This window comes from Brassica oleracea, chromosome C7 (assembly GCF_000695525.1).
Source record: "Brassica oleracea var. oleracea cultivar TO1000 chromosome C7, BOL, whole genome shotgun sequence".
Taxonomy (NCBI): domain Eukaryota; kingdom Viridiplantae; phylum Streptophyta; class Magnoliopsida; order Brassicales; family Brassicaceae; genus Brassica; species Brassica oleracea.
Genome location: NC_027754.1, coordinates 43,717,158 through 43,729,792, shown reverse-complemented (window position 1 = coordinate 43,729,792; position 12,635 = coordinate 43,717,158). Strand labels below are relative to the sequence as shown.

The 12,635-nt window shown below is 37.1% G+C and overlaps 1 protein-coding gene across 1 annotated transcript; it reads left to right on the top strand.

Moving 5' to 3' along the window:
- Positions 1-958: 958 nt before the first annotated feature.
- LOC106303527 (dehydration-responsive element-binding protein 1C-like) lies at positions 959-2,058 on the top strand. The gene has a single exon (XM_013739789.1). It carries the CDS (start codon positions 1,104-1,106, stop codon positions 1,749-1,751), a length of 648 nt encoding a protein of 215 aa, XP_013595243.1. The 5' UTR covers positions 959-1,103; the 3' UTR covers positions 1,752-2,058.
- Positions 2,059-12,635: the final 10,577 nt, after the last annotated feature.

The window sequence follows — 12,635 nt, the reverse complement described above, 5'->3', positions numbered from 1 at the left end:
ACTAGAAGTAATTACATTTGATTTGAAATAGCGTCATTGGATTAATGGAAAGTCTATTGCATGCCACGAAAGAACATTAATATTTTGTCTTTATGACTGTGCTAATTGATTTCAGTAAGGTTTCGCTCTTTCACCATATATATTCTTCGATTGTTTTTCGTGTGGATGTTTTGTCACGTTTGTTTGGATTATCCTAAATGTTCTATATATATATAGATATAATTGTTTTTCATTAGCCTAAGAACGATGTTGGTTAGACACAAATATTCTTTTATATGATGCTTTGTAATTGAACTTTCATTTATTAGACCTATACAGTATATAAGAAGTAAAGAAAAAAAATCTGTAATCATAACACTCCAACGAGAGTTATCATTATATCAAGTTGTTGGATACTTGAAACCATAATCGTTGAAATGTTAAGCCTTATAGGAATAGTTGTGTCGAGGAAAAAAACACATATAGAGGATATTCAAATATCAATAAAAATAAAATCATGAAGATTGTTGAAAAAAACCACAGAAGCACTTAAAATATCAAGGAAAAAAATAATATCACTAGACGGAAAAAAAAAACAAGGAAAAAAACAAAAAGAGAGCACAAAAAATATCTTCTTTGCAGATCGATTGTGTCCATTATTTTCTAGACGGTTGACAAAAAATGCCCATTTTTGTTTATTCATGGAATTTAATAGTTACATACCGGTTGCCCTACACAACACAAAACAGCCACACACTCGCACAAATTTAAAAAAGAATTAATAAAATTATAGTATTTGATAACGAGTGAAGAGTCAAAAGTCCTTTCACAGAACACGTGTAATATTATTAGTGAATAAAAACAGCGCATACACAAGCCGTGGGATCGCTTAGCTGTGTCATATCCACGTGTCATTCCAGGAACCAGAAACTCCGTGTTCGCCTCTATTTCCAAAGGCCTATAAACACCAACTCTCACTCCCAGCTTTTTATCGAACTACAAAGTTTAGAATCCACCTGAGAGATAAATTAAACATTTATCAAACCAACGAAACATAGATCTTTGTACTTACTATACTTCACCTTATCCAGTTTTATTTTTTTATTTATAAAGAGTTTTCAACAATGACCTCATTTTCTACCTTTTCTGAACTGTTGGGCTCCGAGCATGAGTCTCCGGTTACATTAGGCGAAGAGTATTGTCCGAAGCTGGCCGCAAGCTGTCCGAAGAAACCAGCCGGCCGGAAGAAGTTTCGAGAGACGCGTCACCCAGTTTACAGAGGAGTTCGTCTGAGAAACTCAGGTAAGTGGGTGTGTGAAGTGAGGGAGCCAAACAAGAAATCTAGGATTTGGCTCGGTACTTTCCTAACAGCCGAGATCGCAGCCCGTGCTCACGACGTCGCCGCCATAGCCCTCCGCGGCAAATCAGCTTGTCTCAATTTTGCCGACTCCGCTTGGCGGCTCCGTATCCCGGAGACAACATGCCCCAAGGAGATTCAGAAGGCGGCTGCTGAAGCCGCGGTGGCTTTTAAGGCTGAGATAAATAATACGACGGCGGATCATGGCATTGACGTGGAGGAGACGATCGTTGAGGCTATTTTCACGGAGGAAAACAACGATGGTTTTTATATGGACGAGGAGGAGTCCATGTTCGGGATGCCGGCCTTGTTGGCTAGTATGGCTGAAGGAATGCTTTTGCCGCCTCCGTCCGTACAATTCGGACATACCTATGACTTTAACGGAGATGCTGACGTGTCCCTTTGGAGTTATTAGTACAAAGATTTTTTATTTCCATTTTTGGTATAATACTTCTTTTTGATTTTCGGATTCTACCTTTTTATGGGTATCATTTTTTTTTTAGGTAACGTGGAAGCTGAGTGTAAATGTTTGAACAATTGTGTTATAAAATGCTAGTATTTTTGTGTGCAGCATAATCATCTTATTCTTTTGTCAAAAAAAAAAAAGCATAATCATCTTATTGGCTCTCCTATGCAAGAAAGAAATTTCAGTTTGATGACTTTGAACCAACAAAAAAAATTCTGACTTCCGAGACATCTAAAAATAATAAAAGTTTATCTCATCTGGTTTTTTTTTTTTTTTTTTTCCATCTATTATTATTGATGGGTCAAAACCCAGAAACCAAACATGACAAATGCCCAAAGGGCAAACTAAAAAAACGTTATGGGTCAAAGCCCAAACAAACATTAAACCGAACCCGGCGCCCCAAAAACCCGAGGCCACAAATCCAACATCCGAAGCCCACTAGGCTTTCCCCATGCACGTGTCATCCTGTTAACAGAACCAAAACACGTGTTGGACTCCTCACCGATGAGGAACACGTGTTGACGACACCTCCATCTCCCCTGTATCGAGATTCATCACCGGAGCCACCGGTGTTCACCGAAGATACACCGGAAAGAACCCCTCACCATGAATCTAACGACCCAAACAAAACCTCCTCCAACGGCGATCAAACTCCGCCCTCAAATCCACCAAATCCTTAAAGAGGCCGATCAACTAGAGCAGCCTCGAAGAAGAACGAACCATAGATCTAAGCTTCCATAAAACAATCGTCTACGATCGATCCAAGAACAACCAACATGGAGTCTTCAGTCGAGAGTCGATTGAGCAAAGAGAGAACAAAAGCATAGATCGGAAACCGGTAAAAGCCGGCGAAAAACGATGCTGTCAAAGCCACCGCTTCCCGAAGACGAAAGCCGACAAACCAATGCTGGCGGAGCCACCAATCCTCGGAACCCAAAGCTGGCGACGACGGTGTAGAGAAATCACCGACTCCCAGAAATCAAACCTATAACACGGAGTTAGAGAAACTCCGACTGAAGTTCATCTCATCCTTCCTCTGTGTCGGATCGAGGAGAGAGGACAGAGCTAAAGGAGAGAGAACAGGGATCTTACTTTTCTTGGAACTTATCTCATCTGGTTATCATTGCAGATGTTCAATAGTTGGTAAATATTAAATAGGAAAAGTCCAGGCAATTCGATATTTTTTGTGAATACCAACTACCAAGTCATGAATACTACTTCATGTAGAAACTATATGGAACACTTCGGTTATTACTTTTTAGCAAAATTTATGGGGTATCTAATGAAGAGTCAAAGCATGTGGCATTATTATGGATAGCAGAAAGAAAAAAAGGGATGCCTCGTGGTAATCTTAGCAGATATCAAAAGTTAGGTACACTTAAAAATATCATTGTTTTGTGTGTGTGAATAGAACAAGTATATGCATTACATAAATAAGTTCCAAAACTTTTTTGTAAATAGCAAGGTATTAGACAATTTTTTTAAAATTTTTTTATTTCAAATAGAAAATGATATGTGAAGTACTTAGAGCATCCAAAATATCTAACCATATACAGTATAGTACTACTATTTTTAACAATTTAATTATTTGATTATATTTTAAATGAAATAAAAGTTTATTAAATTATAGAATGACGTGTAATGAGTATCCCGAATTTTTTTTGTTGAATATCTCAAATGACCCTTCTGACTTTTTTACATATTCTTTCTTTTTGTAATATTTTTTAATTGTTTTAATGTTGAGAACCTCTGTAATAGATTTCTATTGAGGGTGTTCTTAGGTAATTGAAAAAGTGTCGGGTGCTTAATTAAATAGTGAAAAATTTGAGGCCATTTGGTAGATAATACAAAACTTGGGTACATTTTCAAATAGCAGAAGTTGCAAAATATCTCTGAGCACTTCCGTAAGTGGTAAACGTCTTGATGACAGCTAAAGACTACAGTCGATGCATGCTACTACTTATATCGCTCGACTTTTAAAAGCATAACCCGATAAACGAAACGGGGGTTAACACATCACATCATATGATCATATCCATACCCCAAACCTTTTCTTTGAAGGAAAATAAACTCCACATCTTCACGAATCAAGTGCTCATCGTGTATTTGTTATTGACAAAAAGTTCCTGAGACATCTAAATAAAAAAGTTTAGTTACTAGCAAAAGCTGTGTGCATTATTATCATATTATGGATAACAGATATATGGGAACTTCTATGAATAGATAAAGACTTGAAGCCGAATATCAAAACTTTTGGATTCTGTTTGTGAATAGTAAAAGTATGGGCACTAAAACATAAGTAGTTTCAGCTGTTTTTTGTAAATAACAAAAGTACTAGGCACTTAAATAAATTAAAAGTTCAAATACTTCAGTAGATAGCAGAAAACGCTCTGAAGTACTTTGGTAATAGAAAATTATGGTACATTTTCAAATAGTAAAAGTTGCAGATATTTTGTTTTTGCATAGCAAAAGATCTCTCTGCATACCCGTGAGTGGTATAAGTTTGATGACAACTGAAGACTAAAACTGTTGGTACTATTTTAGATCTTTTAATGCAAACCACGAAAACAAAACGTGGGTTCACATATCACATCGAATCAATAATCCAAACCTTTTCTCGGGAGTAATTTTACAAAAACAAGTTAGCAGGAAAATAAAACTTCATATACAGTGAGAATGTTTAGGAGACCTAAGGCAAGTTTTTTAAAAAAAAAATTATTTACAACTATAATGAAATTTTTTTTCTAATACAATATATCATCTTCACCAAATACACGAGTCTAAAACTGTAAAGATAAATTTATTACGTAAATATGCTTTAATTATATCATATAAGTAGTTGAATTCAGAAGGTGAGTTAGTCAAATTCTCGCGAAAGAATTGTTACGAAGATAGAAAAACCACTAGACTAAAAACTATTTTAATTTTGGGGCCCCAAATAAAATTATACTAATCAGAGCATGAGGTGAATGTCTTTATTAATACACCGTAGACACGGCTTTGTTCATACATCATGGAATCAATTGCCCATATATATATTTGTTAGTATTCTATGAAAAATATTTCTCCTAACTAAGAAAACAAAAGTAAATTAGATTACTGACATAATTATATTAGTGTGACAAGCTTTATGTACTTGTCAATGATAGATCAATATATACAAATGTATACACAAGCTTTAAGCTTTTGATACTCACTGGTGTAGGAGTGGACTCTTTAGGGTCTGGGAACGGGGTCACGTCGGGAGCTTATGTTCTTTAGCCTCCTTTATATATAGAGGTAATGTCATTTTTGACGTGTGGAAATTTATGTCTCGTGTTCTCTTTTTTGTTTTTTCCAACTGGTTGATTTTTATTAATGGACGGGCCAAGCCCAAAGTAAAAGCCGAAAGACCCAAATACCTAAAAGAAGGCCGAAAGCCCACAACCCAGAAAACAACGAGACTCCTTAAACGGGCCTACGGCCCAACCAAACTATCCGGTCACACGGAGCCCAAACACGCGCTTGAAGAAGACCCAATGCTAGATACGTGGAAGCATCTCAACCATAAGAGCAAATGCGTCTCCACCGCCTCGACTTAACCATCTCCGCCCCGGCACAACACCGGAACCACATCACCCCCACTTACTTCCGTCGGAGCTCAGAACCTGACGAGCCTCCGCCGAAATCATAACTGTTCTTTCAACTCTATCTACCCGTCGGAGAGCATCATCACTCTTCGAGAGCTCATCCGACAAGGCCAGCGCTTCAAGCGCTTTAGCTCTAGAGCGACATGCAAGAAACCACCCGATTCACAAACTAAACCCCGAAAAAACTCCAGGACCACATCTAAAGACCTAAACCGGCAAGGAGAAGCTATGGTAGCCTTAACCTTCCAGGAACTAAAGCCGACGAAGGCGAAGCCAGAAAACTCCCACCTTGCGGAAACAAAGGCCGGCGGCGACGGATCTGTGGAAGCCTCCATCTCCCCGGGAACAACAACTGAACTCACGAGCCGACTGCCGCTTCGATTAACCGTTCTTCACCCCTCACCACGGATCCAGAGAAAACAGCATCGCCGCCGTAGGGAGCACCGTACAAGCCGATCCTTCCTTGACGCAAAACCCTAGCCCAGAGCCGTCAGCATGTCGGGGGAATCGGTAGATCGAAGCCCACAACGGAGATCCTTGACTTAACCGAAAAAGGTAAACCACCGACGCCGGCGCGCGCGCGGACGCGCCACCGGTCGTCGGGGAACACCGACGCTTTTCTCTCTCTTTTTATTTTGCTGCCTGCCGTTTTTTCCAAAAACCCGTCTCGTGTTCTCTATAACCACCATATTCACAAGAATGAAAACAAAACAAAGAATAAACCTTTTTTTTTGCCATGCATGATCTGACTTTCATATCCACTATTAAATTTTTCTTCTTGCATTCAGTTTGGCAAGGGGAGATCCACTATTTTTTAACTACTTAGTCGACTTTTTTTTTAACCACAACTTCTAGCGTTTTGTTGCTGTCATTTAATATTTACCAGATGCTCCAGTTGCATCTAAATCTTTCATTTTTTGGAGTTATGTTCCTCTCCGGAGAGTTGCACTTCTCAAAACCTATAAGGCCTACCTCAAGGTCAGTTTATGGTCCTAAATTTCCCTCGGCTCTAGTTCACTAAGTAGTACTTATTCGAGAAGTTTATGAAGTTTAAGGTGAGGAGATTTTCCGTAGAACGATGTTTCTATAAGATCGTCTATGAGTTCCTAAAGGGGGTTAGAACTCTTCTTTTTGAGTTATTGTGTGCTTTCGGGGGAATGTGTGAGTTTAGTTACTTTTTTACACATACCTTTTTTTTATCAACTCCTACACGTACCTTCTTTTCGAAGATATTAGAGCAAGATTAATGGGAGGTTCTTAGGTTGGGGTTCTTAGCGAAATATAATAAACCGTCTCTTAACTTTTAACTAAAAAAACTAAGAATCTGCTTTTAAAAATCCCCCATTAATCATGTTCTTACTCCCTATTATAGAAAAACTCGCATGCTTTTTCTCACGGGTGGGCTCATATCTCCATTTTGCACTTATGTTAGCCGCTCTTCTATCAATCATGTATCACAAGTGGAAATAGTCCATACATATGAAATGAGTCCCAACAATACATAGACTACTTCTGATTCTGAAAAGTACCTTCGAAAAGTTTTAGATGATCCTCACATCTTCAAATTGACTCTTCGGATGGGTGTCAACGCGAACGACATTAAAAATTATTTGTCATTAGAAGTTTCCAAAAGTAGAGTATAAACCGAAATAACCGTTTTTAGCAAACCGTGAATTTAATAGAAACCCACACGGTTAATCCAAAACAAGAAAGATGGGTCCTAACAATAGAGCTCGTGGGCACGTTAAAATATCTTAGCACCGTGGCTTTTTTTTTTTTGATCGAAATGCACCGTGGCTTAACAGCGTAAAACACTATTATCCCTACCACTGGTCCCCTAGGTGGTTCCACCGTCAGTTCCGTACAATATATGACATGTGCCACATCACTTTCAAGCTTTACTTTCCTTTTAAGAAAAACATATTATTTGTGTAATTTTATTGGTAGCCTCGGATGGGTGTCAACGCGAACGACATTAAAAATTATTTGTCATTAGAAGTTTCCAAAAGTAGAGTATAAACCGAAATAACCGTTTTTAGCAAACCGTGAATTTAATAGAAACCCACACGGTTAATCCAAAACAAGAAAGATGGGTCCTAACAATAGAGCTCGTGGGCACGTTAAAATATCTTAGCACCGTGGCTTTTTTTTTTTTGATCGAAATGCACCGTGGCTTAACAGCGTAAAACACTATTATCCCTACCACTGGTCCCCTAGGTGGTTCCACCGTCAGTTCCGTACAATATATGACATGTGCCACATCACTTTCAAGCTTTACTTTCCTTTTAAGAAAAACATATTATTTGTGTAATTTTATCGGTAGCCAAGCGTACTCTTTTTATGTTATACAGTGTTTTATACGGATTTATATAGTTCGGGCGAATAATAGCGTTTATGCAGACATTATGCGGTCTACGCGGATGCCTAAACAAATTTTAAGCATTAATATTCAAAAAAATAAACTATTAATATTATTTTTATATTTTATTAATGTTATTATTTATATTACTTTTACTTATTGTATGTATTTATATGATTGTAGATATTAGTATAATTGTTGTAAGATATCATCTTTATATATTTTAATTGACTTTAATTTTTATAATTTAAAACTATTTATATATGTTAAACTATATACTTATACATAAAATTAGATTTAAAATATATTTATGTTCAGTTTTTTCAAAAATAACATATATATATATTAATCTTATACTTATATTTCGTGTAAAAATATATATTCGTATATATCCCGTTTAGGCGTGACGGTTAGATGCTATACAATCATTTAACGCGTAATGAACGCTTAGCGCGTTTTAGAACAATGAATTTTATTCCCCCACCATTTGTGTCGTCTTGTTTTTCTCCCAATATGTCAATATTAACGTGAGAGAGTTGAGACTGACTAGCAACGAGAGAGACGTTTATTTTTGTCAGCGAATATCTGGTAGGAAGATACTCTATTAAGATATTATTTTTGGTTTTGGTTGTGAAGATAGTAATTTTTCTTTTTTGCTTTTTTGAAAATAGTAATCTTGTGGGTCATATTTCTTTAGGTCCTCCTTGATATTAAAAATTCCACGCTCAAGTACTCAACCCCTAAACTTGAAACATTGTTTCCTACATAACATAAAGCAAAATATGAGATGCATAGAGGAAGTTGAGAAAACTGAAAGCGTTCTAAAAGACGATCCCAAAATACGATTCTTTATGCATCACGGATTCACGTAAAGCATACACTGAGCCATCAATCAAATGAAAATTTCCAAAGCGAACAGATTTTAGAGTTAACGGTGCATTAAATGTCAAATGTTACATTTAGGCGTCGAGTTTTACCATTACAGGGTAAATCTGGGAATAGATGGCTTCACCGTCCAACAAAGGCGAACCGATCACCACTTTTTTTTGCCACGGTGGCCCATTTTTCTGATGTTGCTTGAAACCCCATGCAAAGACATTTTCAAGCTCAAAACCTTAGCACAATAACCGAACTATTTGGTTGTATAAACGAATAGTCATGAATGTAAATCATTTGGATGCAGCATCTAAATAAAGATGCATGTTAAATGGACAAACGAACAACTTTTTAGTACCATACACATAAAAAAAGAAAAACAAAAAGTCTTCCATTCTTTTTTCTTGGTCGAAAATCTTCCATTCATCTTTGATTCCTTCAAGTTGCTTAAAATCCCATGCAAAAAAAAAATCTCCCTCTCACTCAATGGCCTTCTACTTCCTCATCCTCATCATCATCAAGTTCCTTATAATCCCTTCCATCATCTCAAATATCACTCTCACTCGCAGTTTCCCGTTCCGGTTTCGTTTCCACACTGAAAGAAGACATTCGATGGCCATGTACCGCCAATCATCAGAAGACCAAGCAATATTACACCAGTGCTTTCATCATTCCCGAACATGCGTTACACTTTGCATAATCTGAAGAGACTAGTACTGCAACTGGCCCGCCCATTGCTCTGCTTTTCTTGACTCCATCTCAACACCTCCCATGCCTCGTGTCAGCAGATCGCAATGGTAACTCAGCTGTCTATCCGGGTCCTGGTAAAAAATGAGAGTAAGCTATCTTCAACGAGCTCGTAGCCAGCTGAATAAGCACGAACCGCCACTACAAGAAAACATGGATTTCCCTACTGAATTTAGTGACTACATCAGCAGTCGCTAAATATACCATCTGAATACCTACTTTTTAGCTACTGATTTGCGACCAATCTAAATCCGTTACTAGTTGGTCGCTACTTTACGACTACTAAACTTAGTCCTTATTCAGTCGGTAATTTGCGACTATTTAGCTACTTATACTAGGTCGCTATATTTTTGTCGGCCATCAGTCGCAAAATACCGTTACAAAACACGTGGAAATCGTTACTGAGTTTAGTACACCGGTTTTTGACGACTGGTAGCAAAATAGTAGCAAAACAGTTGGTAAATACTCTATATATAGATGAAAACCGACACATTTCATATCTCATCACCCGTGTAAGAATCATATCCTTAAAAAATTTCGAGAAAAAAAATTGTGAACAATTATAACAAGTATATAAATTTTCGTGCTTGGATGTACAAGAGGATTGATGAAGAAACGGGGAATTTCTCGAGAGAGTTTGTCGCGGGGGTAGAAGAATTCATGACGTTTGCAAATAGTCAGGAATTAACGCAGAGCAATGGTGGTAAGTTCTTTTGCCCTTGTAGTATTTGCAGAAACGAAAAATTTCTCTCGGGGCAGAAAATCTTGGAACATATATATAGTAGAGGATTTATGGAAGATTATTATGTTTGGTACAACCATGGAGAAGAAATCGACATGGGATTAGGAACGAGTTATGTTGATCCGACGCATTTAAGTGGTAGTGAAGAAGTTGGTAATTTAGTAGAAGATAGATATGTGGAAATGGTGAATGATGCATTTCGTGATAATTTGAATTATGATAATTATCAACAGGATGATAGTTATCAATATGTTATGATATATAGTATTGAAACATTAATTTTATGGTGTGTTTTTTTATAAAAAAAAATGTATTTAGCTAACTAATCCCACCTAAACCATAAGTAACCCGCCTATACTAAACCCAAAAATTTAACTAATCCCGCGTATAAACCCAAAATTCAGTAAGAGCATCTCCAATGTATTACTCTATTTTCCACTCCAAAATAGAGTAACTCCAAAATGAAGTTAGTTTTGCTCCAATGTATTACTCCATTTCCTACTCCAAAATAGAATATTTTTAATATATTATGTTTTATGTTAATAAAAAATTAGTAATATCATCTTTCATTTATACTATTTGCAAAATAGTCCATTTTTATATGTATGATCTTTTATATTTTATATCATATATCTTTTGTATGGTGCTTATCTTTTATTTTTTATATGTATGGTCTTTTATGTTTTATATTATATATATTTTGTTACATAAAATAGTTCATTAGATGGATATTTATATAATTAAGAAATATTAACAGTAATTTTTATAATATATATAGTAAAATAATATTTATATATTTATTTATAATAATATTAATTTTATTAAAAACGAAAATATTTAAATATGGAAGATCATTTTATAAATAAAAAATTCCAACTCCATTTTGGAGTAATGAGTTGGTTTACTCCATATTTGGAGTAATCATATCTATTACTCTATTTTAGAGTGGGTTTTGGAGTGGGGTTGGAGATGATTTTACTGCAAAATGGAGTTTGGAGTGGGTTTTGGAGTAGGGTTAGAGATGCCTTAAAACCAATAATTTTTGGCCCATTTAATTAGATTTATCTACTAATCATCGGCAACCCAAATCACTCTCTAACTCTCTCGATCTCGACCTCTCACTCCGGCGATGGGTGGAAAGAGGAAGCGCAAACTCGTGGCACCGGGGTTCGTCGATTAATAAAACACCAAGACCATTACCGACTCAGTATGACTTCGTCTCTAAGGCGACGACGTCGAGTACCTCAGTCTTCGGGCGGTGAAGGTACTTCATATCCTCAACCTGGGCGGAGACGATCTCAATCTCCTCCACTTGAAGAATCTCAATCGTCTCCACTTCATGGAGCTTCATCGCCTCACAGTTCTCAAGCACAGGAGACCCAGTTGAACCTGATCTCTCGGAGGACGTGATGGATGTATTAAACTGCATACTAGCCCAACCAGGCCGAGAGGAGTTCACAACGGTCCTGTCTCCCAAACTCGAGCCTGGTACAACATGCTATGGTTGCTCTACTTTGTGTCTGTTTTCTTTTTTATTCTTTCTGTCTGTTGTGTGAGTATTATACTAGTGTCTTCTCACTGCTTGTTTGAGTTTGAGTTTGCTGATTGAGAGTCTCTATTTTTTTCATCTTGTGTTGTAGGTTTGGTTATGACAAGTCCAGCTCGACCCGTAAGATAACCAAGATTATGAAAAAGAAGTTTAATAAGCCTTTCTATAGCTGGACCTGTGTGCTTAGAGACAGACAAGAAGGATACTTGGTTGAATTTGCGGTAACCTTCTCTATCTTTTACATTCACTTTATAGTTCTTTCTGTTGTGAAAGAAAAAAAAATATCGGCAAGTAAAGTATGCAAAATGAAACTAGGTGGAACAAAGAACACTGAAACATATATAATTATTTATTTGTATGTGAGAGATATGTAAAGTAGCTAGCAACCATGCACGATAAGCTTATATTTTCTTTGTTGTTTTGTAGAAAAAGTCACCATGATCACCACTACCATCTTCATGTGCGGGAGCATCTGCACTGGGTGCATTATCCTGAACCTCAACCTCAACCTCACCGTGAACCGATGTAGAAGGAGCAGCCTCTGTATCGATCAAACCCTCAAAAAACCGAGTTGGCTTTTTGGACTTGTCAATGTCCTTAATCGTTGGATCTTCCATAAACACAACATCTATGCTCCTTACGAGCTTCCTCTCAACGGGATTATAAAATCTGTACCCAAACTCATCATGACCATAACCGATGAACACACACTGCCGTGACTTCATCTCAAGCTTCGATCTATCAACCTTGGGAATATGAACAAATGCCTTACACCCAAAGACCCTCAAGTGACTGTAAGAAACATCCTTACCAGTCCAAACCCTCTCTGGAACATCACCATCCAATGGAGCACTTGGTGACAAATTCAGCACATGAACCACCGCGTTCAAAGCTTCTGCCCAGAAAGTCATCGATAAGCCTGACTGTGAGA

What these genes read in the sequence shown, in the direction of transcription:
- LOC106303527 (XM_013739789.1), top strand. Translation starts at nt 1,104, where the DNA reads ATGACCTCATTTTCTACCTTTTCTGAACTGTTGGGCTCCGAGCATGAG.